The sequence below is a fragment of the Molossus molossus genome, unplaced genomic scaffold (assembly GCF_014108415.1).
Source record: "Molossus molossus isolate mMolMol1 unplaced genomic scaffold, mMolMol1.p scaffold_m16_p_4, whole genome shotgun sequence".
Lineage (NCBI taxonomy): Eukaryota > Metazoa > Chordata > Mammalia > Chiroptera > Molossidae > Molossus > Molossus molossus.
In genome coordinates this window covers 67120335-67147949 of record NW_023425377.1, presented here as the reverse complement: position 1 = coordinate 67147949, position 27615 = coordinate 67120335, and the positions used below count along the sequence as shown (strand labels likewise).

Here is a 27615-nt window from a genome sequence, read left to right as displayed (position 1 = left end):
TTAGATCAATAAATATCCACTGTGACTCATTTGGATATTTGTGTGTGTATACACTATTAAGTGGGCATTAAATGACATTAAGGCCCTCCCAGGATTGGAATCCTGCACTTGACCATTCCCTCCTTGTCTGGTCTTGGCAAGCAGCCATCTCCCTGGGCCTTAGTTTTCCAATTTTGATTTGTGATGACTCTCAAATTGTCAAGCTCCTAGAAGTGATGGTGGGTCCATGGCTGCCAGGAGCCAAGCCCACATGAGGTCTGGCCCAGGCTTGTCCTATTTTTTAAGAAAATACAAAAAGCTACTTTGAATTCTGCAGGAATTTTATTTATTTACTACTGGGGAAACACAGCAAGAGGGGGTATCACAAATGCAGAGAGGGTGGTACCTGGGGCTCCTCAGAGGTGAGGACATTTGGCCCTCAGTGTCTGACATCTCTGTAAAATCAAGGATCCTCTAAGCCAGGGTATTGGGGGTGTTTTTCCCCCAAGTTGGCCCCACAGAAAACAAGTGACCTAGGGTAGGTGGTGAGTTCCCTGTCTCAGGAGGTAATCAACAATGTACCCCCAGATATGGGGCTTTATGGTGTTGTATGGCTTCAGGAGTTTCAGACCAGACCTTCTGAGTCTCTGGCTCTCCTGAGGCCATGCCCCAGGAGAGCTTAGTGGGGACAGAGGGTCAGCAGGTCTTGCCAAGTGCAGCCACTGAGGCAGCAGTGGCGGACAGGGTTGGTTGCAGCTGCCCGGCGGTGGTAGTGATGGTGAGAGGCCTGGGGCAGGGGCTGTGGGTCAAGTACCAGCATAGAGTCCTCGGCCACCAGGCCATGATGTCGTCCTTCCAGCCATTGCAGCAGCTCACCTGGAGATAGAGTTCAGCATAGATAGGGGACCTCAGAAGACCCCCACCCATTCTGTGTACACACCCCTGCATGTTCACATCCCACTGAATTGTCCACCAAACACTCATCATGCATACAAACAGTGAGCACTTATAAGTGCCTACTATATACTGGGCACAGATTTAATCACCCATCCAGGTGTGTGCACACTTGACCCACACCCACACTCAAGTCCCTTGCAGTGCACACTCACATGTGCTACCTATCACATGGACACACATACACTTCACAGAGTAGAAGACAGCAGAGGTGACGTGACACATTTACGTGCATGGGTGTGCAGACAGTGGGTACACCTGGACATGTACACTCCTGGATGAGCATACACAGGCACATACCCTCAAACCCCCTCCCAGTGCCCCCACCTGCCATGTGCACCTCTATACACCTATCTGCACCGTGTCACACAAACACGTGCACACAAACCTGTATTATGCCCTCTGCACCAGGGCTAGGACTAGGATGAGGAGAGTGAGCAATGGCCTCCTGGAGCACAATTTAAGGTAGCACCCAAACTCAACAATAAAAATCATATTTTTAAAAAATCAAAATTAATACAAAAATGCATGGAGATCAAAATACTGAAATGGTAAAGACGGATCTGACTGTGCACTTGCAAGACTCTGTCTCTTTCCGCAAGGCCCCGCACAGGTTCCCGCCAGTTGGGGAAAGCATCCTCTCCGGACTTCACACACCGCGCAGCCAGCAGGTGGACCCCGGTTCCCCCGTGCAAACCCACCCGCGGCCCTGACACCCACATGAGCCCCGTGCCTACAGAGACCCAAGAACACACTCCCCACCCGCCCCACTCACGGTCGCCGCCAGCCACTGGCCGCCCGGCCTCGGGGGACCAGCGCGGGCCACCGCACACTCGCACCAGCGCCCGAACGAAGTGGTGGCCACACAGTTTCTCTGGCGCCACCGGGGCGGGCACGCGGTCCAGCGCCAGTACCAGGGCCGGACTCAGCAGCACCAGTGCCCAGGGGAGCAGGCGGGAGTCCATAGTGGCGGGAGGCGCCCAAACCCAGCGGGCACCCCCCCTTATAGGCGCCCAGCCTGCCCCAGCTGGGGACCTTGGAGGAAGGAGGAAGCATGTGAGAGGGCCCAGGGAGAGGGTCAAGGGCAGGGGCAGGGTGAGTTCAGTGTAAGCTCTGACACTGTTTTCTCTTTTTTATAATGCTAGTGCCTGACTTAATCAAGCTTTGATTATGGAGGCAACCACCTCATTGGTGGCAATCTCCAAAAAGCACATGCCAGCAACTGGATGAAGTACCAGGCGACCTTCCTCCCTGAGACTCCTGTTTTAGAGATCTGGGTTGATTTTGATAACTGACCATTTGGGCCACTTGCTTTTTCTCTTTTGCACTTTAAATTACTACTCTCATGTTTTAAATTCACCAATAAAGGATATCTGCAAAACTCTAGCCTTCCCCAACCCCCTCGTTCCCCACCCATCCTCAGTGCCATTAAAAGCAGAACCCAGCCTGGCCAGTGTGGCTCAATAACTGAGTGTCAACCCATGCATTGAGAGGTCTCCAGTCCGAGGTCCCGGGTTCCATTCCTGGCTGGGGTACATGCCCGGTTGCAGGCTCGATCACCAGTAGGGAGAGTGCAGGAGGCAGCCAATTATTGACGTTTCTATCTCTCTCCCTCGCCCTTCCTCTCTCTCCAAAAATATCAATAAACTTTTTTTTAAAGCAGAAGCCCAGACCTGAGCAGGTTCTTTCTTTCTCTACCCACCACTTTGCTGTGTGGCCCTGAGATGTGTTGTGTCTTTTCCAGGTTCTATAAGTAGTAAACCTTGATTTTTTTTTCAAAGTTCCTTGATGGTTACTGATGGTGTCTTGTAATCATAATAAACACAGGGGCTGGTCCAGCCACAGCGTGGTTATTGATAGGCTGAGACAGGCACAAAATAGTAAAGGTCTCTTTCCCTGGGCAGGGCCTTGGGTGTACCTCTCTTGGGTGGACTGCTGGTTAAGGAGTCTTTATTATTATTTTTAACCATTTTAAAGAAGTGAAATAGATAAACTGAGAAATAATTTCATGGGTTGGGGTGATAGCACTCAGCCAACTGAGACCAGGGACATCCAGAATCTTGTTGTTATTAGGGTACACATAAGGAAACTGTGGCTCAGAGAGGGGATCCCACACTTGCCCAGGGTTGCAGGAGGCTGGGGTCCTGGCTTGCTCTGCCTCTCTCACACCAAGGTCCCCTAGGGCTGGGCAGACTGAAGGGCCCAGAACAAATGTGGTTTCATTTGCTCAGCACCTACTGGGTGCCATCCTGATGCCCAGGAGGTCTTCTGACCCTGTTTGACCAAGAACAGAAAGTAAGACAGAGAGAGCCTGAGCTGAAAAACTGGTCTTGCTCAAGCTTAGAGCAGCCTGCAACCCCGACTCACTCTGCACTTTTTACCAAAGCAGGTGGCTTTTCCTGGCCTGAGCGATCTGTCTTTGTCTCTCACTTGCTCTCTCTCTTTCTCTCTTTCCCTCCCTCCCTGTCTCTCTCTCTCTCTCTCCATATTTTTCCAGCAGTCCTGAGGAGCACACAGGGGACTAGCTTGGCCCTCCTGATGTTGAACCCCTCCCCACAGCCTAGCCTTCCCAACTGGGCCTTGCCCTCTGACCCACGCAGAACAGCCTGTTCCCTCCACCCACCAAAAGTCTGTAATCAGCTCCCCAGGACAGAACCGAGGCCAGCAGCTGGGGCTGGGGGAAGGGCTTCTGTCCTCCAGGACCCTAGCCAATGCCCTACCCTGCTGTTTCTGCTCCTGCAACCTATCCTAAGGCCCCCATTGTGCCCCTCAGGGGTCTCTATCTCCCAGCTCTAACCACATTTCTTCCCAGATGGCACCCCCTCAAGGTTCCCCATTGCCCAAGTCCAGCAACAAACCATCCCTTCCACTGAACTTTTAATTTTAAAACAATAAGTTTTTATTGACTTTTTAGAGAGGAAGGGAGAAAGAGATGGAAACATTGATGTGAGAGAGAAGTATCGATTGGCTGCCTCCTGCATGCCCCCTACTGGGGATCAAGCCCACAACCTGGGCATGTGCCCTGACTGGGAATGGAACTAGGACCTCTCAGTCCATGGGACAACACTCAGTCCACTGAGCCACACCAACCGGGCCCACTGAACTCCTTTACTCATTCAACAAACACCCCCAGAGTCCCCTCTATGTCCACCCCACCCAGCCCCCATGGAGCCTCCAGGTAGGAAGAGACAGAGCTGGACATAGTCACCACCGCAGCCCTAGGGTCAGAAGGAAGTATAGGGCTTACTGGGAATGGTGAGAGCACATCAAGGAAGGCTGCAGGGATTGATAGCTGGGGTTTTGAGAGATGAATACAAGTTTTCCAGGGAGGCTAAGTGGCAGAAAAGCCTTGTGGGCAGGTGAGAAGGGTTGATGGGCCTTAACCTGCATGAGCCTCCAGAAGTTGACTCTACCTACATAGCTGAGGGGCCAGCATACGGAACTGGGACCTGGAGAGGGGAAACAACTTGCTCACTGTCACACAGCAAATAAGTAGCAGAGCTATGGTCTCCAACAAACTCTGTACTCTGAGCCTCCTCGCTCTTGCCATGCTGCTCCTTCTGCCAAGAATGCCTTTCCCTCCCTCAACTACTGAAAAGCTCCTGTCAGGCTCCAGGGTCATCAGTGTGTAACCCTCTGGTCAAGACAGAAAGGGCCCCAGTGTACAGGCAGGGAAACAAGCCCGAGGTACAGTTAGGATGGACTGGGACCCCAGCCTCTCCTGGCTCTTCACACAGTCCCAGTCACACTTGCTCCCCTAAAAAGTGAATTTCCAACCAGAGCAGCTGCTCTTGTCCTTGGCTTCCTCCAGTGAGAGTAGGATAAGTGAACAGAAGCCTGAGATTATACATTTAAATCTACACAATGTCCTTGCTGGAAATGAGACAGGAAGACATCCTCTGAGAGGATGGGAAGATGGGAGGAGCTTAAATGCCGTCCCTTGCTTCTGGGGGCGGGGCTCAGCGGGCCCTATTGAGGCATCTGTCTTGAATCTTTACAAGCTCCAAAGGCCAGGAAGCTGCTTTGGATGCCCCCCAAATGCAATGCCATTTGACTCATGGGGGTCTTTGTGAAGCAGGTGACCCAGAGAGGAACAGCATCCTGCTCAAACTCACAAAGCCAGTCCATTGAAACAAGAACCCAGAGGTCTGTGTGCAGTAGATATAAAAATGACAGTGAGTGAGATTATCCCTCCAAACAAGCAGGGAAGGTGTGCATCTCATGCCTCTGGACACTACCCCCGACTTCCACTCCATAGAGCATCCAGTTGCGGGCCCAGGGTGCTGAAGGATGGTCGGTCTTGTGGGCTAGGAGCCCAGCACAGCTTCATGAGCTCATGAACCTGAGGGGGTGGGAGGAGACAACAGAGTTACATGGGAGTGATAAGAAGGACATGGCTCTTGTTCACAGTTTTAAAATATACTTAGACTCCATCCCTCCCCTGCTCCAAAGCCTTCCATGGCTCCCTATGGGTCTTAGAACAAAATCTCACCCCTTCCTCTGTTTCCTTCCCTTCATCACCTCCTCCCTTGTTCCATGCAGCCACATCATTATTTAAATGCACCAAGCTCATTCCCACATCAGGGCCCAAGACCCTAGTGTGGGAAACTGAGTCAGTCCTTCCAAGCACTCACCTCACCAGGGCAGGCTGGAGGTGCAGGCAGCCTCTGGCCCTCTGCCAGCAGGTCCAGAAGGCGGCAGAGAGCAGGGACATCCCGCTCACATCCCATCATCCGCAGGAACTCCTGGGGCCAAAGGGAACACCCATGGTGGGAGGGGAACATTCCCAGATGAGGTGAAGGGGCCAGCAGGTGATTAGGGGGATAAGCCATTGTGAAGGGAGGAAGGGGTTCATCAGAAGTCAGGGGAGGGGAAGGTCCTCTGTGACGGAGGGGCTGCCTGGTGGGGAGGAGATCAGCCATATCGAAGCCGAAGCCGTGGGGAGAGAAGGGTGCTAGGGGCCCAAGCTGCTAGGAACCCAGGACGCTTACAGCGGAGGGGCTGCAGCTCTTGTCGCTGTAGGTGAATAGCTCGTACAGAACGACCCCAAAGCTCCAGACATCCGACTGGCGCGAGAAGATGTTGTCCGAGAGGGATTCCGGAGCGTACCTGAAGGGGACAGGGCGGCCTTGGGGTGCAAGCGCTGGGCAGAGGACAGGAAAGGAGCAGCCTTGGGCTAGGGAAGCTGTCCAGGGCAGGTGGGGCTGTGAGGTCAGATTACAGCTCCAGGGTCTCAATTCCCTGACTTGTGATGGGGGTGATAATATGACTAGTTGGGACTGGACCTGGAGTCCGGGGTGTGGTCAACTCTGGCCGTAGCTGTGAGGAGGGGAGGGGGCCAGCACTGAAGGGTAGGGTCGCAGCCATTACACTGAGAAGAGTATGGCTGGGGAGGGGCCAGGGCTGTGGGAGGGATGGAGCTAGGGTGGGCCCAGGACAGTAAGGAGGAGGGGTCAGAGCAGAACAGTGGGGAGCAAGGGAGGGGCCAAGCTAGTGAAGAGAAGCGGGGAGAAGGGTGGGGTTCAGGTGGCACCTGCAGCTGTGGGGCGGAGCCAGGGCCGAGGGGTGGAGCCAGTATAGTGGGGGGAGGGATGTGGCCCGGGAGGAGAGAGGCCGTGGGGAAGAGGGGCGGGGCCGAGACTGGGTTCCCACCAGAAGATGGGGCTTTGGCCGGGCTCCCGGACAACGTAATAGTCTTTGTCGAGTGGCAGCAGCTTGGCGAGGCCGAAGTCAGCGATCTTGACATGCGTCTCGCTCTCCACCAGGATGTTACGCGCTGCCAGGTCACGGTGCACACAGCGGCGGGAGCCCAGGTACTCCATGCCCTGTAGGACATGAGGTACAGACCCCTGGGTGACTCAGCAGGGGCCCTGAACCTGACCTGGAATCCAACTCAGACCCCAAGCCTAACCCCACCCCTGCCCCATCCTGTACACGAGTCCTGATCTTAGCTCTAACTCAACCCCACCTCCAACCTGACCTGGACCCCAAACATCAACTTTCAGCTTTCCCCACGACTCCATATAGACTCCCACCCAAGGCTAGCCAGCTCAGGCCCGCAGGTCCAGGGGCTTATGCCTGGCACCTTGCATATCTGCGAGGCGTAGAGGAGCAGGCGGCCTGCATCGAGGCGCGCACGGTGCCGTTGCAGGAAGTCACGCAGGCAGCCGCTGGGCAGGTATTCCATGACCAGCCGCAGGCTCTGGCGGCCTAGGAGACAGGGGAAGCGGGAGGAATCACCACAGGCCCAACTCTGTCTACTTCCTTTCCCATTTTTCCTCCTATTCAGAGTGGGACCTTGGGTTCTTCCTGGACTCAGTATTATTTTCTATAAAACTGGAAGACAACAACAACACTATTGCTGTCTCTTGAGTACTTTCTATGATATACACTGATTCATTGATACTTCATAATGACCCATTTTTCAGGTGGGAAAATTGAATGTCAGAGAGAAATCACCCATCCAAGGTCAGCCTACTCCTAAGGGGTAGAGCTGGAATTCAAAGTGAGAAAGCTTCATAAATAAGAGTGTCCATATCTCCTACTGGTGTTTGCAGACCACCCCAAAGTGGTACTGTAGGAAGATGAAGATGCGAGATTTGGGAGGGTGTGCACCTGGGCCATAGCTGACACCGCGGTACTTGACAATGAAGTCGCTGTGCAGGGCTTTGAGGATCTGGATCTCCCGCTGGAAGTCCCTCTGCTGGTCTGGCCCACTGTGCTGCAGCTGCTTCACAGCCACCAGGGCTCCTGTGTTGTCTCCCAGCGGGTCATAGCGGCACAGTTCCACGCTGCCAAAGTTGCCCTGAGGGACAGCAAGGCTGGTGTCCATGTACCTGGGTGCCACCCTGCCCACCCCGCCCACCCCAGCCCAGTCCACCTCACCTTGCCCAGCTGTGAAATGTACTTGAGGTGTCTCTCTTCAAAGATGGTAGGGTCCTGGCAGGCATAAAGCTGGGCACCATTCCACAGCCCATCATGGGGCGCCTGGGCACCAGGTGTGGGGTCCGATAGGAGCTCATAATCTGGGGGCCATAGGCAGTGAGTGTGCAGCACATTGGTCTTAAGCTGACTTGCTATATGACCCCGATCTGCATGCTAACCCTCTCTAGGCATTATGGCAGAGCCACTGCAAGCCAAAAGGTACTTTGCAGGGCTGTAAACTATGCCCCTGAGGTCAAGGCGGGTCCCTTAGGCAGTTCACACTCTGCAACCACACATGGCTATGGAGACCAAAGGGCCTTCCCTTACTCCACTGCTGTGAGCTGCGGTCACATGACTGAGCTCAGGCTGATGGGGAGATGCCCTGGGTACCCCTTCAGGACTGGCCCATGGAAATCTAGCATGGGACCCTCCACACTCTTTCTCTTGACTGCAGAGGATCCAACAGAGACCTGAGGCCATGGGATGGATAGAGCCACAGAGGGAGAGGTGCCTGTTGATCTGGACACCAGCATTGAATGAGAGCTAAACACCCATCATGTTCAACCTTGAGCTCAGGTGCCTGTTACAGTTGCTGTCAACTGTTACACTGACCAACATTCCAGTCATGTCAGGCACACAGGTAGGGCTCTGCTCCCACTGGGCCCAATACCACATGCAGGTCCTGCCCACCCTGCCTGGCCCAGGGAGCACCTGACGTAATGAGGTTGTTCAGATCACGGATGACAGCGCGAAAGGAGGGCCTGTGGCCTGGCTCATAGGCCATGCACTGTTGGATCAGCAGGGCCAGCTCCATCCACTTGGGGGCAGGCAGCTGCTGCCGTTCTTCATAAAACTGGAGCTTCTAAGGGCAGGAAGAGGAGCTAGTCACTGCCGGTGCACCCTTCCGAGACCCACTCATCCTCCCCAAGCTGGACCTCAGTCCATCCCTTCTGTCAAAGGGGAACTCTGACCTTGGCAGGATCCAGAGTACTGATTGGCATTGTGACACCGCTAAACACCTCCCAGACTGTGGCACCAAAGCCCCACTTGTCAGCTTCCAAGCCAAGTGTCCGGGACTCCTGGAGACATTCGGGGGCCACCCAGGGAATCCTGTCCGTGAGCACTGGGGGGTGGGGGTGGAGATGGCATCAGGGATCACTTCCTTGCCCTACAAGGCCCCTCCTTCCTCCAGCCCTCTGCACTTACTCTCCAGGCTTAGCACAGTGGGACTGACACCAGGATCACTCAGCTTGATAAAGGGCGGGCTCCCGTCAGCCCCCTCTCGAGCCAGGAGCACCTTACGTGCTGAGACGTTGCCATGGGGGAGGCCTTTGTCCTCCTAAGTGGGCCGGACATAAGGACATGCCAGGGAGGGTTTGATGAGTAAATATGCTGGCAGGTAAACTGTTACACATCATTCAAAGCCCACTTGGCACCACCCAGACCATACTGAGGAATCTTCTCTAGATCACTAGAAGCCTGTCTGGCCACCTGTAGTCCATCCGCTGTGACCTGACTATGTCTCTCCTCTTTTCAAATACTGCTCTCCTACCCTATGGCTCCCCATTGGCTTCCGGATAAAGTCTAAAGTCCTCAGCCTGGCATTCAAGGTCTTTTGTTTGTTTTTTTTATCCTCACCTGAGGACATTTTTTTGTTTTTTATTCAGATAGAATGGGATGAAGAGAGAGGAAGAGAGAGAGAGAGAGAGAAACATCGACGTGAAAGGGGCACATTGAGTGGTTGCCACCCACACGACCCAACCAGGGCCGGGGACAAATTGCAACCGAGGTACGTGCCCTTGGCGTGAACCGAACCCAGGTCTCTCCAGACAGCAGGCCAACACTTTAACTGCTGAGCCAAACTGGCCAGGGCTCAAGGGCTCTTGAAATCCAGCCCTTGTTCATTCTTCCCATGAGTTCTCCTCCACACCCCTACCCTGGTCTCCTGCCAAGTGAACTGCCTGATGCACCCCAGACATGGAACATAGCCTCTCAGCTGTAAGGCCTTTGCCCAGACTGCTCTCTCAGCCTGACATGTCCTCCTTCCTTTCTCCTCATGATGAACTCCTACTCAACCTACAAGGCCCCAGCTTGTTGAGAAGACTTCCCCCTGTCCAGCCTCATTGCTCACTATTCCCCCAAATCCACAGGTGATCAGCTGTTCCCTTCTTCTGCTCTTACATCTCTGAGCCTGTACATATGCTATTCCCTCAGCCTAAAATGCCCTCCACTTGAACCCTTGCCAAACTGCTATCCATACTACAGAGCCCGTCCTCAATTCCCCCTCCTCTGTGTGAATGGAGGATGGAGCAAGCAGAGGAGCACTCACCAGATAGTTGAGGGCATAGGCCAGCTGTTTGATCACCTGCAGCTTCCAGCTGGCTGGCACCAGATGGCCACACTTGCGCAGATACGTGTCCAGTGCTCCCAGGTGTACAAATTCCTGCACCATGATGCCTGGTGGAAGCACAGGGAAGAGCAGGCTTGGGAGACAGGACTGCCTTGTGTGCATCAGGCTCTGCCCCCACTCCACCCTCAGGAGTCCCTTGAAGTCTCTGCTCTGACTGTTCCCTCCCCTGCTCCTCCATCATTACCCTACTCACCTCTCCACCTCCCCACCTCCCATCTCAGAACTATCTACTTGAAATGCCTGGAAGGTTCTGATCTCTCTCTGTATCTCACTTCCAGCCCATTTGCGTATTTTGTCTTCTGCCTAGAACACCCTTCTTCTTTCTCTTCCCTAATTCCTACTTATCTCACCGCCCCAGAACCATTGCCTGACCTCCAAGCTGTGTCAGTAGCCTCTGACCACCCCTGGTACCCTGCACTGTCCCCATCACACACGATCATATATCACCTTGACAGCCTGTTACATTCTCTGCTGTGTGCCCAACTCCAGGCATATATTGGGCTGAACTAAATGGATGGAATAGAGGCTTGGAGGAGCACTGTGGCCCTTACAAAGTTGCAGAGGGTGTACACAGTGAAGTGACATTGGAACCCAGTCTGGCTTGAGACAGTTCTGGGGGCTGGGTATTTGTGGGAGCCTGGAGTGACAACTGAGGGGCACATGTACAGCAATGGATCTTGTATGTGTATTTCTAATGCTGCCATGGATAGGCTCAGTGAGGCAGAGCAGGGGTGCGCATGGGGGATCTCTTACTCTCTCCGGCCATGCACACGCCATGAAGCAACACGAGATGCTGGTACGACACTTGGCTCATCAAGCTCGCCGCTTCCAGGAATGACTGGGGAGGCCAGGAAGGAGAGAAGATGCATGGGTTCCTCTCACTCCAGGGTCCTACCGGAGACCCCAAACTTGAATCTCACAAACCTGCCTCAGGAGGAGGCCTGGCCCCAACTTCCTTTGGCTCTGGATCCCACCATGAGTGCACACAGCACTTTGTATCATAATTTTTTGATGGTGGCTAGAAGTGCTTACTGTAGTCTACCTGGTCTCTCACAGATAAACGGAAGATTTGGGAGTTGAGCAAGGCCCAAACCTTCCCCTGTGTGGCCCAGCCCCTTTGATGCCTCCATCTACACTACTCCCTATTCTTTGCACACTCCTCTCTAGCCCACTGGCCTCCTCACTGTTCCTTAAATGTGTCATGCTCAGTCCTGCCTCAGGACCCTTGCACTGGCTATTCCTACAGTCTGATGTACTCTTTCCATTTGCATCTATATTTCCCAGCCCTTCTGTACTTCATCATTTGGAGATGCTGTGACTACATTTCTGTGTTTTTAAATGCCTCTGACTCCACGACCCTCTCTCTAGCCAGGCCTGACCCCAAAGGCCTGGCCCCACCTACTCACCTCCATGCAGTTCTTATGTTTAGCATCCAATACTTTGAGCAGCACCTCCGTCTCCCGAGGCTCCCCATCCACGGCCTCGTGGCGACAGCCCCGGTAAATCTTGGTGAAGGATCCATGACCCAGGTTCTCATGCTGGAGGGTGATGGACAGGAGAGGCCAGTAAGGGGACTCCTGTGGGATTCTGACCCCCGACCCTAGCCTGAGCAAGGCACTGGCACTGATCCCATTTTATTTTATTTTATCCTCACCTGAAGACATTTTTCCATTTTTGTTCAGATAGAGTGGGAGGGAGAGAGAGGAAGAGAGAGAGAGAGAAACATCAACATGAAAAGAACACACTGAGTGGCTGCTTCCTGCACGGCCCCAACCAGGGCCGAGGTACTCGCCCCTGACCAGAATCGAACCCGCGATTCATTGGTCCGCGGGCTGACGCTCTAACTACTGAGCCAAACTGGCCAGAGCACACTGGTCCCATTTTACAGATGATGCAGCAGAAGCACAAAGAGGTTACCTCACATGCCTGAGACCACACAGCAGAGGTAGATGTAGACTGGGTCTATGGATTCCGACTGAGATCCCCACCCACCCCCGTTCCCTGAGGCCCCTCACCCACTCCAGGCTATCAACGGGGATCTTGTGAAATGTCATCTGACTCAGCTGACAACCCATGTGGGGCTGAACAGGGGACGATGTGGGTGGACTGCAACCTCTCCGGACCACAATCAAGTTGGACTTTTCTACAAGGAGAGAGTGAAGAGGAAAAACCAGAGGTCAGAGGTAAAGGGCCCTCAAAATTTGCTCTCTTCCAGTCTTAGTTTGGGGTCTCACTGGAAGCCATCCCTGAGATGAGGACTCCAGGGCACATGGTTCCTTGAAAGGAGACTCCAGGTAGCCTCTGGGTTTGGGGGTGGGGTAGTGAGACAGAGAGGGAAGAGACCCTGCAGGGTTGCCAATGAGCAACTAGCACTATGGGCTACCTAGTCTCAGTATTGCTGTAAGACTCAGAACTCACACCTCAGAGTTGTCCCATCCCAGAGGTTTATCTGAGAGTGAAATTCACCCAGAGGAAAAGGCAAGAGATGAAGAGAGACTAAGTGCTAGTGGCATCCCTCAATTCAGATTCTGGATTCAGCCATGCCTGAAGGTAGTAATCTATCCCACAAGCCAATAAATTAACTTTTCTTCCCTAAGATACTTTGACCTGTTATTTTCTACCACGTGCCATACAAGAGCTGTGACAAACAGAACAGCCGGGCCCCAGATCAATTGCTCAGCTCAGGGGAGAGGGTGGGCTCACCTTTGGATCTAGGGGTGCAGCAGAAGTTCAGGTTCAGTGCAACCCCATCTACATGCAGCCCACCATCCCAGCAGGCTGCCAGGAGCTCTCGAAGACTGCTATGTGGTCGGCCAAGGCCAGCCAGGGAGAAAGTACCTGTTGGGTCGCACCGGATGAGGCAGCCCTTGTAATTGGGGCCCAGGGGCGTCTGCAAGGAGGAGCGGTCCCTGAGTGGGAGTAGGGAGCACCCTCCTCCTCACTCCCTCTTCCTTGAGCACCACAGGCTCATTTTGATCTCCAAGCCTTTCCATGTGCTGTTTCCCTCCACTGGGAATGTCTTTTCCCTTCCCTTCTTCAGGAAACAAATGTTCACACATCTTTCAGGTCTCAATTCAAATCTCACCTCCTCCAGGAAGCCCTCCTCTCTGCCCTGTTGGCTCCTAGTAGTAAACCAACCTGAACACAGACAGTGAGGAGGAAGCTGTCGAAATCCTGGGGGCTGCGGCGGAGAACATAGGAGCCGGGACGGGAGCCTCCAGTCTTGAGCTTGTTGATGGCAAAATCCAGGCTTGGGGAAAGGTGGAAGGGAAGCAAGATTCCAAGACAGAGAAATGTAGGCAGAGCAACCAATCCAGGCCTGGGTTCTAATCCTGGTCTCTCTGAAGCCCTGGGATCCTCACCAGGTAACATTCCCTCCCTTCCCCATATATAAAATGGGCCAAAAGATGGGTTTCTGCCTAGGAGATTAAACAAGAGGAAATGGCCGTGGGACCCCAGCAGTCAGAGGGAGGGACACGGTTGGCCTGGGCAGCAGATAGGAGACCCCAGCCTCTTTGAGCGCTGACTATGCTCCAGTCACTGTTCCAGCACTGGACCTTTTGTCCAGTGCTGGGAGGCAAGGACACTGAGGCACCAAGAAGGGGAGTGACCAGGATTTGGACCTGGTGGGATCTGGCTGCGGAGGGCAGGCAAGGGAGGCCAGTCCTTACGTGATGGGGCCGTGGCACTGCTGTGCCACCTCCTCCAGCAGCCGCGGCGGCGCCACCTCCTTGCAGAAGTAGTGCTGGGAGTCCGTGGTCAGCCGGAAGTAGCCGTCCACGAGCGCCACGAAGGACAACGCAGCTGGCAGCCCCGGGAATTCAGCCTCCTGTGAGGGGGTGCATTAGCGCCCGTTGTGGTCCCTGCCCTCGGCGAAGTCGGAAGAGGAGGGGCATTCAACACCCACCAGGATCTGGTTGTCGGTCCTGGTGACAGTGACCAGGCGATGCTCCCCAGCCGGGCCAACGCGTGGGGCCTGCTTGATGCTGATGTCCACAATTTCTGGAAAGTCGCAGAATGGCTGGAAGACCTGGGAGGGAGGCGGAGGTTTGAGGGTGTGAGTTTGCTTCCTCAGAGTCCCCAAACCCTCACGGAGCCTGGACCCCACCAACCCACGACGATGAGCCCCACCCCTCTCAGACTGGCCCAATCCATTCCTTTCCCACCTGGCCCTTGCTAAGCCCCACCTCTTCTATTAATCCCACCCCTCTCGACCCCTCCTCTACCCATCCCCAAATTTCTCCCACACCCCACATGACAAAACCCTCCTCCATCTCTCAGCGGGTACCCTCCCTCAGCCCCTCCCTCACTTAACTCCACTTTATATCCTCAACTCTTACCTTAGTCGAGTCGGAAACCCCGCCCCTTCTCTTAGTCCTGTCTCCTCCGGGTAGCATCAGCTCAGTACCCTGAGCTCCGCCCGCTCAGTCCCCTCCCTCTCAGTCCTGCCCATTGTCATTCCCGCCTCCTCGCTCAGCCCCACCTCTCACTCAGCCAGCCACTGCCTGAGCACTGCCTTAGGCCCCGCGCCCAAGAGCTCTGCCCACTTTCCTGCCCCTTCCTCCTATGCCCCGCCCCCACCGTTGGCCCCACCCAGCATGGGCTTGCACCTCCTGTGCTCCTGAACTCCAGGCAATGCCGCTGCCACCAGCCACATGGAGCAGGCCCGAGGCATCTTGACCACCAGCAGACCCGGGGAGGCCCACGAGGAAAGTCTCAGTTGCCCTGGCTAGGTCCAGTCGCTCCAGGTCCATGATGTACTTGGCCATGAGTGAGTGCCTGTCAGCCTGGCAGGCGTCCACACGGCGTAGGGCCTGGCGTACCCTCCTCCGGATGCGCCTCCGTGTAACGAAGCTCAGGCCCTGGATCAGGTCCCGCAAGCTTGGGGGCAGGCAGGACTTGTAGCTGCAAGTGGGGAGAGTGGACTCTCAGTGTGGGAAGGAGTCACCGCAGGGACTGACAGGGACACACAACAACCCAGGCTTTATTGAGGAGCTGTAATGCGGCCTCCCTGGGGGGAATGGGGTGCACACGGAGACACATTCAAGGGCATGCTTGGAAGCAGGACCTCAGTGTGGGGAGGGTCATTGGAGCCTACAGGACAGACAGGGACACAGGCAGGCCTTATAGGGCAGGAGGCAGGGCCCTGGAGCCTTCCTTCAGTGGGGTGTGGGACTGGGTTGAGAAGCCTGGGTCACAAGGACACACTGCAGGCTTGTAGGTGGGGAGCCTTATGGGGTTCCTGGGCTCTGGGATGTCCTGGTAGATTGCTCACTCACAGCCTGGAGTCTCTCACCTGACAGTCTTTAGCAGCTCCTCCGGCCTCTGAGCCTGCTCACAGGCCATCCGGGCCAGGTCCAGCACAGCCAGACTGAGACATTCGCCCTGCTCCTTGAGGCCAAGGCCCACGGGGAGGCGGCCACTCACCAAGTCGGTGCGGTGCTGGGGGCCGATCATAGCCCAATTGTAAGCCCTGAGGTTGCCCTGTGGACCCCCACCCCCGGGTTGACCCACCCCTGGATTGCCACAGGAGGGTCAGCCAAGGCCACCCCTGAGGTTGCTCTGCGGACCCCCAGTCCTGATCCAAGCCCCACGCAGACTACCTGGGCAAATAGGTGCTCCAGCACTGGCAGGTCAAGGATGGCACTGGCCAAGTCCTTTCGAAGCCCGAAGCGGTGACAATTCTCTAGCCCAAACCAGTTGGGGAAGTAAAATCTGTGTAAGGGAGGAGAGAACCCTGGAGTGTGGGTTATAGGGGGAAGATGACCGTGCCAAGACCTCCCAGAGCCCAGGGTGTGCCAATGAATTGCTCTATGACCTTGGGCAAGCAACCTACCCTCAGTTTCCTTATCTGTGAAATGGCAGTGATCACACCCTCCTTGGGGCACTCACTGGGAGGTACAGGGAAATGATATATTGTAGGATCACTGTTTCAAACTACCATTTCCTAGCCCTCAGCAAGAGGCATCCCCCTCTGGTATCCTCTAACCCACACCTGCAGGGGTAGGGAGGGAAGTGCTTCCTACCGGAGCCTGTAGACGAGGACCTGGGTGCCTGCATCCTCCACAGAGAAGATGTGGCTTGGGGGAAACCAGCAGGACAGGTCCTCCATGGCCAGAGCAAAGAGGGAGTGGTACACGGGCAGGATGCCTGAGAAGATGCCCCCATCAGCTCCCTCCTGGTCTTTGTCTGTCCTCTGCAGCCCCCACACAGTACACAGGGCTCTTTGTCACCTTTAGCTACAACACTGTGTCCCACCCCTGCTCACACACACTCCAGGGCTCCCCATTGCCCTCAGGAGAGAAGCTACACACTCACCATCTTCTCAGGACTCCATACCCCTCTTCCCAGAATACCTCTTCCCACTGTACACTTTACCTGAAGGGATGATTACCTGCTTTCCCTCCTGTGCTATCACAATTCTGAGTCTCTGCACATGCCATTCTCTCTGCACCCTCCTCCCTTACCAAACTCCTACTCATCCCTCAAAGCCCCAGCTCCAATGCTATTCTAGCTCCCAACCCAGGCCCCACTCCTACCCATCCCTCTGGCCCAGCATTTTTAGGACCCACTCACCACTGGCCTTTGCAGCCCGAACACACAGCTCTTCGGCCGAGTGGTCCCCAAAGGAGAAGGATAGGCGTTGAGGGGGCCCAGGGCCCCGAGAGGGCAGCAGCACATGCAAAGCACCAGCCTCTGAAGACGAGAGGCTGCAAGAGCGCTGAGGGATCAGGGGCATCTCTTCACTGGGAGGTGCCATCAGTGCAGCCTGCCTGGACAGAGAGAGGCAGCCCCTGAGTATAGGGCAGAGGGGACAAGACTACAGTAAAACCTGAATATAACTGACTAATTCAGGCAAGGGGGGTGGGGTCCATTAAAGCCAACGGTCCCTTATATAATATAGTGGGTTTTCCAAATAAGTATGTTAAAAATTTGACAAATTGTGTGGCTCAGTGGCTGAGTGTAAACCCATGCACCAACAGGTCTCATGTTTGATTCCCAGTCAGGGCACATACCCAGGATGTAGGCTCAATCCCCAGTAGGGGGTGTGCAGGAGGCAGACGATCAATGTATCTCTCTCACATTGATGTTTCTATCTCTCTCTAAAAATCATTTTTTTTATCCTCACTGGAGAACATTTTTCCATTTTTTGTTCAGGTAGAGTGGGAGGGAGATAGAGGAAGAGAGAGAGGGAGAGAGAAACATCGATGTGAAAGGGACACATCGAGTGGCTGCCACCCGCACGACCAACAAGGGCCGGGGACAAACTGCAACCAAGGTACACGCCCTTAGCGGGAACCAAACCTGGGTCTCTCGGGGCTGCAGGCCAATGCTCTAACCACTGGGCAAAACTGGCCAGAGCTCTAAAAATCAATTAAAAAAACAAAAACAAAACAAGATATTAAGCCCTGACCAGTGTGGCTCAGTAATTAGCGCATCAGCCCATAGACCAAAGGGTCTCAGGTTCAATTCTTGGTCAAGGGCACATACCTAGGTTGCAGGTTCAATCCCCAACCCCAGTCAGGGCACGTGCAGGAGGCAACCAATTGTGTGTCTCTCTCACATCGATGTTTCTCTTTCTCTCTCTCTCTCTCTCTCGCTCCCTCCCTTTCACTCTCTAAAAATCAGTGGAAAAATATCCTCTGATGAGGATTAGCAACAACAAAACATTAAAATCGACCTTTGTTCCTTTTTTTTTTCTTTACTGATTTTAGAGAGAGAGGAAGGGAAAGGGAGAAAGAGATGGAAACATCAACGAGAGAGAATATCAATTGGCTGCCCCCTACCTGTCTCCCACTAGGGATTTGGCCCACAACCTGGGCATGTGCCCTGACCGGGAATCGAACTGGTGACCTCCTGGTGCATGGGTCGATGCTCAACCACTGAGCCACACTGACTGGACGAACTTTGCTTCTTTAAAAAAATTGACAAATTAGTTAGTTTACCTGTTTTTACTTTTGTAGACACGTTTGTGTCATTAAAATTAAGTATGTATGAAAAGTTTAATTTCACAGAAAAGTTTTATATGTATTACTGTAATTATATTTTTTTATTTTATTTATTTTTTATCCTCACCCGAGGACATTTTTTTTTTTTTTTGCATTTATCTTTAGATAGAGTGGGAAGGAAAGGAGAGAGAGAGAGAGAGAAACATTGATGTGAAAGAGACATATTAACTGGCTGCCACCCATACAACCCCAACCGGAGCCTGGGACAAATTGCAACCGAGTTACGCACCCTTAGAGGGTCTCTCTGGACCACTGGCCGACACTCTAACCACTGAGCAAAACGGTCAGGGCTGTATTACTGTAATTTTAAATTTATACTGAATAGGTCTACTGAATGTGTGCAATCACCAATCACCATGAGTAAACAAAGGCACACGGCTGGGGCGTGGCATGGCACACATCAGAACATCGGCAGGCACCTGTTAAAACTGCTGCAGAAAGTCAACCATGTGACAATGGAATCAATTCCTGTGGCAGCAATATGGTGTGATCATGTGCTAATCATTCCCAAACACTGTTTGTGAGCAGTGACTCTTGGATTTAAATATGTAGACTATAGGCCTGGCCAGTTTGGCTCAGCGGTTAGAACGTCAACCTGCAGTCCAGAGAGACCTGGGTTCGGTTCCCGCTAGGGGCATATACCTCAGTTGCAGTTTGTCCCTGGCCCTGGTTGGTCATGCGTGTGGCATGCGTGTGTCCCTTTCACATCAATGTTTCTCTCTCTTCTTCTCTCTCACTCCCACTATATCTGAACAAAAAATAGCAAAATGTCCTCCGGCGAGGTTAAAAAAAATAGTAGTAAATAAATAAATATGTAGACTATAGTTGTAGATATGTAATATTTATTTATGTCGGCGAAATTATTACAGTGTTTTTTCCAACATAAGGCCTATTCGCTAAAATTTGCTAAAAATAACAGGGAATTAATAACAAAAAAAATAACCTGCTAATTTAATTATAAGCAAATCTTGGTTAAAAGCATTTTAAAATTAACAGGGTGTTAATTTTCACATACGACTTGAAATTTTGTTCATTAAATTTGAAGTCCATTAAATCGAGGTCCAAAAAATGAAGCATTTACTGTACAAAGCTCCTGGATTGGGAAGGTGTGGGGAGGAACAGGGACACTGTTGGGTGAGGTAAGGATTCAGCTGAAGAAAGAGAGAGAAGAGAGGGACAGAGATACACAGAGAGAAAGAGAAAGAGATGAGAAGAGACAAAGAGAGGAAGAAAGAGAAGGTTCTGAGTGTGCAAGGTGGGTGAGGAGCCATAAGTCCCCAGTTGAGGGCTGTGCCAGCGGCTGGAAGATGCACTACACCCAGATTTGTGTGAACTCACACCAAACACTCTTGTTAGTGCCCAAGGTAGACATCTCCAGTCAATCTGCAACTTCTTCACTTACCCCTCCAGCCCAGCCCCTGCCCCTGGAAGGCAGGAGCAATTAATAACAGATGTATAGACTTGCCAGCCAGGAAGCAGATTGGTCCTGGCTTTTGCACAGGGTTTGCAGGAGTAAGCGTGTCCGTCACTCAAGCACTTCCGCTGGAAGCTTCTGCATCTGATGTGATTCATGCTCCGGAGGTGGACCCAGTCTGATGACTCTGCCCACAGGGAGCTCTGTGTCTGTCTCCCCCACTCCCGCCCACCACCACCATCTCTGTCTCTACCACTCCCATCATGGAGCCCCTCAGACCATCTCAGGCTCCAGAACAGGAAGCCCAGGAGGAAAATACCCACTTTATTCACAGTGTTTGATACATGCCAACCTCCAGTTCTCTCTCTCAGAGTCACCCCCTGGGAAACCCCAGGGCTCAGGGCCACTGGCTGGGTTGGCCTTTGAACCCAAAAAGGAAAAGCCGGGGAATTGGACAAGATTCACTTAAACTGACTTAAATTAAGAAGATACAAAGAGAATGTTGGGTAAAAAACTGCGTTACAAAGTAATAGTAGATGGGAGTGGAAGATGACAACATTAATGCATTTTTAACGCACCCAGAATATAAGCCTGGGGCTGGGCTAGGTGAAGACCCCAGGCTTTGGGTTCAAATCCCAGCCCCATCATGTCCTCGCTCTGTCAGTTGTAAAATGGGCTAGCTCCCCACCACCTCAGTGAGGTGGTCTCCTGAGACCAGCCAGAGCTGTCAACGCATTTAATCTGCAGTAACTGACCCAGTCCTTAGCGAGTGAGCACTCAACAGATGCCAGCTAAACCAGACAGGAAGGTCCCCTGACAAGGTGGTTTAGTGGTTACTGTCAGGGAGGAAGGGTGTGGTAGAGAGAGAACATTTCCCTAGGGCCACCTCTGTCACTAGCTCCCAGACCAATAATGGGAACATTCACAGCCTCAAGAGTCCTGGGACCCCTGTTACTCCCCACAGAGGGGACCACTGTCCTATTTCTAACAGCCAACCTGGCCTTGTCCATCTTTGCACTTTTATAAAAATAGAATCACACAGCATGTCTTCTCTTTAAAATAAATCGTTCAGAAAAACATTATTGTCCCATCAACAAATCATCAAACAAGTGCTGGCAAGGGTGCAGAAAAAAGGGGACTCTACTACACTGCTGGTGGGAATGCAGACTGGTGCAGCCACAGTGGAAAACAATATAGTGTTTCCTCAAAAAATTAAAAATTGAACTGCCATTTGACCCAGTGATCCCACTTCTAGGAATATATCCTAAGAAGCCTGAAACACCAATCAGAAAGAATATATGTACCCCCATGTTCATAGCAGCACTATTTACATTAGCTAAGATCTGGAAACAGCCTGAGTTTCCATCAATAGATGAATGGATAAAAAAGCTGTGGTATATATACATAATAGAATAATACTATGCAGCTGTAAGAAAGAAAAGATCTTATCCTTTGAGATGACATGGAGGGACCTGGAGAGTATTATGCTAAGCAAAATAAGCCAGTCAGAGAGAGACAAAAACCACATGCTCTCACTTATTTGTGGAATATAATGAACAAAAAGAGCTGAACAAAACAGACCCAGAGACACAGAAAGAAGTATGGTTCAGACAGACAAACCTCAGAGGAAGAGGGTGGGGGTAGGGATGAGATAAACTGAAGAACTTATATGCATGTATGGGTAACCCATGAACATAGACAACAATGCTGGGGCGGGGAGGGGGGAGGCAGGATAAGGAGGAGGGTGTCTGTTGGGGAAACGGAAAAACATCTGTAACAAAAATAAATTAATAAAAAAAGAGAAAACACGATTGTTTAAATATCGAAAGTAAAAAAAGGAAAAATCAGAGGTGAAAACCCAGTTTGGGGCCTGGAAAATGCCTCTGTTTTAACACCAAAATTCCCACATCCTGGAATGGTTGGTCACCCTAGGATGGGGGGGGCGAGGGGCGCTGGGAAGGTGGAAACTGTTTCCCCAGGGGTGCTGAACTCCCCGCAGGCAAATGCACAGTGATTCATTCAGGTCCCCAGAGCTGAGAATGTGAAGGCCTCACTTTATGCCGGACCGAAGCTGAGGCCCAGAGACCACACAGCCAGCACTCCAAGCTCCCATCAGCCTAGCAGCTTTCCTTGGAGGTCTGAAAGGCAAACTTGCCTTTGCTGTCACCCTACCCTTTACCTGCCCTGACATTCCCAGACACCTTGGTCCACCCTCCCTGTGCCTGGCCAGAGTCGTGTGGCACCACCAGATCTTACCTGACAGGTGGGGATCCTGGGCCAATGATAGGAGGGCAGAGCCTAGTGGCAGTGGAAGGAAAGTCCCACTGGGCTCTTTCCTGTGTGGGCCCCTCTGCTTCCTGAGTGGCTGTCACTTACCGAAAGTCATGGCCTTGTGGGGGATGGGGCGGGGAGGTGAGAGAGCCCAGTAGGGGAGGGCCAGAACGTTCCTCCGGAAGCCTGCACAGAGCAGGGCTGCTGGAGGCTCCAGACCTAAGGGCTGAGAGCAGAGGGGAGGGCTCAGGTCACACAGGGCTCTTAGCAGGCCCCAGACCCACTCTCTGTTTCCTCATCAGTGGCATGTGTGGGTTGAGCACCCAGAGGAACTAATTTTACATCCAGGGAAGGGAACTGGGCTGGATCTTCCCAGGAAGTTTAACTTCCCGACAAAGGTTAAGTTCTCCTTCCAGGTCTTTCTCCCAGGAGACCCTGCCTCTGCCCCACTCAGTGCATGGTGCCTGTGCCCTGTCTTAGCAACGTGTAAACCAGGCAACTGGCCCTGCCGGAGGGCACACCTCACCATCTGTCTGGCAGGGAGGTAATTAATCAGTATGGAGAGCAAAGAAAACTAGCTGACAGGACTGGGCCAGGCCAGGGCTCAGTGGGACTCGGTGCAAAGGCCAGGATCCACCCAGCTGAGGCAGGACAAAATAGCTCTCTGCAGAGGGCACCTCAAGGTCAAAGCCCTGAGATGGGAATGAGCTGAGCAGTTTAAGGAGCAGAGGAGGCCCATAAGGCAGGAGGAGATGAGGAGGGAGGGGGACAGAGGGTGGGCAGCAGGGGCAGTTCTGATCATTTGGTTTTGTTTTTTTATCCTCACCCGAGGACATTTTTTTTTTTTTTGCATTTATCTTCAGATAAAGCGGGAGGGAGAGAGGGGGGAAGAGAGAGAAACATCAACGTGAGAGAGACTGGTTGCCACCCACATGACCCCAACCAGGACCAGGGACAAACTGCAACCGAGGTACATGCCCTTAACGGGAACCGAACCCGGGTCTCTCTGGTCCACGGGACGATGCTCTAACAGCTGAGCCAAACCGGCCAGGGTGTTTGTTTGTTTGTTTAACACCCCTGATATTGTCTTGAGTGAAGAAAGCCGGAGACCAGGGCAGCATCCAGGTGAGACCTGGGCCATTGTCCTTAATAGGATATGAACCCCAGAAAGAAATTTGGGGAGATATTTTAGAGGATTCTTTTATCTCTCTAATTCCATCACAAGTCCTGGCCCAAAAATGGCTTGGTTATGTATTTTGTTGACTTGAATTCAACCATCCACAGACACTTATTGGGCACCTCCTGTGTGCAAGGTACCTGTGTGCTGTGAGGACATAGCAGGGAGCATAGCAGACACACCCTCTGACTGGTGAGCTGACAGTCCATTACCCCTGGATTGTTGCAGTGGCAGGCTGCTGGGAGAGACCCCTGAGTCTGGGAGGGCTTTCTGGAGGAAGCGACTTTGATACTAAAATCCAAGGACAGGTAAGACTATCCAGAGAGTGATGTGGAGAAGTGGGGATGTGCTGGCATGTTTATAACCCCATAATTGATGATAGGTAAATTATTGTGCTGCTCCATAATTGATGATTGGGAAAGTCATTGTATGCCCTCTAGCTTAACCTGTTTTGTAAAGACCCCCTGAACCAAGAAATTGTTGGGAGCTGGCTAGGTGTCTGACAGAGTCCACGGAGCCTGGAGGTCTTGAGTCAGAGACTCGACCTCCTCCCAAATCTCAAGGAATTAGGCTTGCATTGTGTTTGTGCAGCTTGGGGCTAAGTGTGACCCAGTGGACCTTGAAATGCCTGGGTGTTCCTGTTATCCGTAAGGCAAACTAATTCTATACAGCATTGCTGTGGCCCTGGGCATTATATCAAGAAGATCCTATTTTCTGTAAGGTATAAACGGCATGTAATAAAGCACATTGGGGCTGATTCCGAAGACTCTGTCACAGGGGTGCTCAGAATCAGACGCCAGCCGGCTAATAAATGGCTCTTATTTGGACTTCAATTCTCTAGTGGCCTTTCTTTGACTCTGTCGCACCACAACATTTGGAGTCCCCAGGCTGGTCTCCAAGAACTCGGGATCAGTCACCGGCCGGCTTTGCTCTCTATTTGGCTTTAATTTGGCTCTGGTGGTCTCTTGGTTCTCTTGTGCGCAACAGGGAGTCAGGGAGGCTGGGTAAGGTCACAGTGCTTCTGAGGAGGGCAGGGTGGCAGAGACACAATGTGTTAAGACGTGTTTAGTGGCATCAGTGGGGCTCGTGGTGAAGAAAGTGGTTTGGATTTTGTCCTTAGCACAATGGGAGCCACAGCAGATTTGTGGCAGGAAGTGCTATGTGGGGGCTTAGTATTTTGCTTTCACTTCCTGAGTGGCTTCAGCAGAGAGGCATGCAAATATATACATATTCCCATCCCATGCCCTGAGAGGGAGTCTTTAGGCCCCTGACAACTCTGATGTGATGGTCACTGCGATATTTTTATTTATTATTATTATTTTTTGTTATTTTAATATACTTTTATTGACTTTTTTTTAGAGAGGAAGGGCGAGAGAAACATCAATGGGCTGCCTCCTCTGCGGCCCCTACTGGAGATTAAGCCCACAACCTGGGCATGTGCCCTGAAGGGGAATCCAACCAGGACCTCTGAGTCCATGGGACCACGCTCAATCCCCTGAGCCACACTGGAAGGGCAACTGCAATTTTTTAAATGATCAGGAAGGGAACAGGGTCAAGACAAAGGTGGCACCCTCAGTTCCAGAGACGGGCACATGAAGGCTCCATGAGGACTTTCTGAGGAGGCAAAGCCCAGGACTCGTCCAAGAACAACTTGAAAACCAGTGATACAAACATCCCAGTTTTTTTTGCCCTGGCCGGTTTGGCTCAGCAGTTGAATCGTAGGCCCATGGACCAGAGAGACCCGGGTTTGGTTCCCGCTAAGGGCATGTACCTCGGTTGCAGTTTGTCCCTGGCCCTGGTTGGGGTTGTGTGGGTGTCAACCACTTGATGTGCATTGTCTCTCACATGTCGATGTTTCTCTCTCTCTCTCCCTCCTCTCTCTCTCAAGATAAATGCAAAAAATGTCCTCAGGTAAGGATAAAAATAAAATAAAATAAAACATCCCAATTCTCCTAGCAAAAAAGCCTATAAAGCCCTTGCTGGTTTGGCTCAGTGGTTAGAGCGTCGGCCTGCGGTCCAAAGAGACATGGTTCCTATTAAGGGCACATACTGCCCTGGCCGGTTTGGCTCAGTGGTTGTAGCGTCGGCCTGCGGTACAGAGAGACCCGGGTTCGGTTCCCGCTAAGGGCACGTACCTCCGTTGCAGTTTGTCCCTGGCCCTGGTTGGTCGTGAGGGTGGCAACCACTCGATGTGTCCCTTTCACATCGATGTTTCTCTCTCTCTCTCTCTTCCTCTCTCTCCCTCCCGCTCTATCGGAACAAAAAATGGAAAAAAAAAAAAAAAAAGGGCACATACCTAGGTTGTGGTTTGTCCCCAGCCCTGGTTGGTAATGCGGGTGGCAGCCACTTTATGTGTCCCTTTCACATCAATGTTTCTCTCTCTCTCTCTCTCTCTCTCTCTCTCTCTCTTTCTCCCTCCCACTCTGTCTGAACCAAAAATGGAAAACTGTCCTTGGGTTAGGATAAAAATAAATAAAAAAAACTACAGGGAGGAGGGGGTGGAAGAAGAGTACAGCCTTAAGTGTTTTCTTATGTGGTCCCACTGTTCTCTTTGAACAGAGGAGCTATTTGAATAAGAGGAGCCAACAGTCTCAGTGGTTAATTACCAGGTGCTTCTCATAAATTGTGGAAAGGCTACAGCAAAGAAAAGGAGAGGCCTGTTTTCTGTCCTTACAAAAAGTATCAGGAAACCATATGATAATTTCAATGGATGCAGGAAAGATCTGACAAAATTCAATTTATGAAAAAAAAATTCTTAGCAAACTAGATATAAATGGGAACTTTATCAAACTGATAAGGAACATCTACCAAAAAAATATACAGGTAATATTACACTTAATGTGGAATGCTAAATTGTGTCCTGAGACTAATAATAAGACAAAGATATTCATTCTCACCTCCTGTATTCAACATTGTTTTGGAGGTCATTGCCATTGTCATAAGGCAAGAAAAATAAATAAAAGACATAAAGGTTGACAAAGAGGAAGGAAAACTGTGACTATTTGCAGATCTAAAAAACCCAGGAAATCTTTGACAAGTACTAGAACTAATAAATGAATTTAGCAAGTTCACAGGTTAAAAAGTTAATATACAAAATTCTAGTGCATTCTATTTGTTTCCAATTTTTATTAATTTATTTTTGTTACAGATGTTTCTTCCCCCCACCCCCCCAGCATTGTTGTCTGTGTCCATTGGTTATGCATATCTAGTGCATTCTTATACACTCTATATTCTTTATATTTTTTTCAAGAATAGTTTATTGATTTTTAGAGAAAGAGGAAGGAAGAAGGGAGAAACATCAATATGAGACCACCAGCGATCAAGCCTGCAACCTGGGCACATGCCCTGACCAGGAATCAAACCAGCAATCTTTCAGTGCATGGAACGACGCCCAACCAAATGAGCCACACTGGCCAGGGTTACACTTTAAATTCTTATACAGGGTAAAAGTAGGTTTAAGTTGTTTATATGGAAAATAATACAATAATCAATAATAATACAGGAATAAACTCTGTTTCACTGTAAACCTACTTTTGCATTCCCCCCCCCCCTCCCCGTGTACTAACAGTGAATGACTGAAAAAATATTTTTTAAATTTCATTTTCATGCTTGGCCAATATGGCTCAGTGGATTGAGCGTCGTCCCATGCACCAAGAGGTCACTGGTTAATTCCTGGTCAGGACACATGCCCAAATTGCAAGCTCAACCCTCAGTAGGGGTCATGCAGGAGGCAGCCTATCGATGTTTCTCTCTCATCGATGTTTCTATCTTTTATTCTCCCTAAAAATCAATAAAAACATATTTTAAAAATTAAAAAATAAATAAATAAAATAAAAGCTCATTTTCAGCAGCAGCAAAAAAGATAAAATACCTAGGGATAAATCTAACAAAATAAGTCTAATGCCCTGGCCGGTTTGGCTCAGCGGTTGGAGCGTCGGCCTGCGGTCCGGAGAGACCCGGGTTCGGTTCCCACTAGGGGCGCGTACCTCGGTTGCAGTTTGTCCCCGGCCCTGGTCGGTCGTGCGGGTGGCGGCCACTCGATGTGTTCCTTTCACATCGATGTTTCTCTCTCTCTCTTCCTCTCTCTCCCTCCTGTCCCATGGCCTGGGGACTGGCACCAGGCAAAGTGCTCGACCATTGTCTCCTTGGTCAGCCTTGTCTCCCACCCTGAACGGCCTGCCTCTAGGCTATAGATTAACTTCCATCTTATCTATTCACATTCCAGAGGCTCCATGCATAGCCCCCGCAGGGCCAAACCCTAAGGGACAAATTCCAGCTGCAACAGGCAGATATAAAAGACACAAGCCCCTACATTGAGCGCGGTTTCTAGGACTCGACCCCCGGAGTCTGTGAACCCGACCCCCGGAGTCTGTGAACCCGCCCGGAGTGCACCCAATAAAGCCTGATCCCTCTTTATTCGGCTGATTGGCTCTCCAGTCTCTTCTCTGTTTTATTCGGCGGCGCCCCCGATTCCTTA

General features: G+C 51.7%; 2 protein-coding genes across 5 annotated transcripts; both read right to left on the bottom strand.

The window, feature by feature from the left end:
* Positions 1 to 363: 363 nt before the first annotated feature.
* On the bottom strand, positions 364 to 1898 carry INSL3 (insulin like 3). The gene is made up of 2 exons (XM_036241732.1): positions 1709 to 1898; positions 364 to 855 (listed from the first exon to the last, which is right to left on the bottom strand). Exons 1-2 carry the CDS (start codon positions 1896 to 1898, stop codon positions 659 to 661), a joined length of 387 nt encoding a protein of 128 aa, XP_036097625.1. The 3' UTR covers positions 364 to 658.
* Positions 1899 to 4037: 2139 nt separating this feature from the next.
* JAK3 (Janus kinase 3) lies at positions 4038 to 22051 on the bottom strand. 4 transcript variants are annotated; one of them, XM_036240707.1, is made up of 24 exons: positions 21947 to 22051; positions 16844 to 17040; positions 16294 to 16417; positions 15871 to 15982; positions 15564 to 15709; positions 14878 to 15172; positions 14175 to 14297; positions 13939 to 14096; positions 13406 to 13517; positions 12971 to 13157; positions 12283 to 12410; positions 11674 to 11805; positions 11021 to 11105; positions 10187 to 10314; positions 9064 to 9196; positions 8829 to 8980; positions 8569 to 8719; positions 7819 to 7958; positions 7549 to 7738; positions 7019 to 7143; positions 6586 to 6758; positions 5925 to 6042; positions 5568 to 5678; positions 4038 to 5275 (listed from the first exon to the last, which is right to left on the bottom strand). In XM_036240707.1, the coding sequence occupies exons 2-24, from the start codon at positions 17025 to 17027 to the stop codon at positions 5168 to 5170; spliced, it is 3315 nt and encodes a 1104-aa protein (XP_036096600.1). In that variant the 5' UTR covers positions 17028 to 17040; positions 21947 to 22051; the 3' UTR covers positions 4038 to 5167. The 4 variants fall into 4 exon arrangements, with proteins under 4 accessions (XP_036096600.1, XP_036096602.1, XP_036096601.1 ...); XM_036240709.1 differs by having other exon boundaries at positions 16844 to 17061; positions 21947 to 22026; XM_036240708.1 differs by having other exon boundaries at positions 16844 to 17036; positions 21947 to 22026.
* Between the last annotated feature and the right edge of the window lie 5564 nt (positions 22052 to 27615).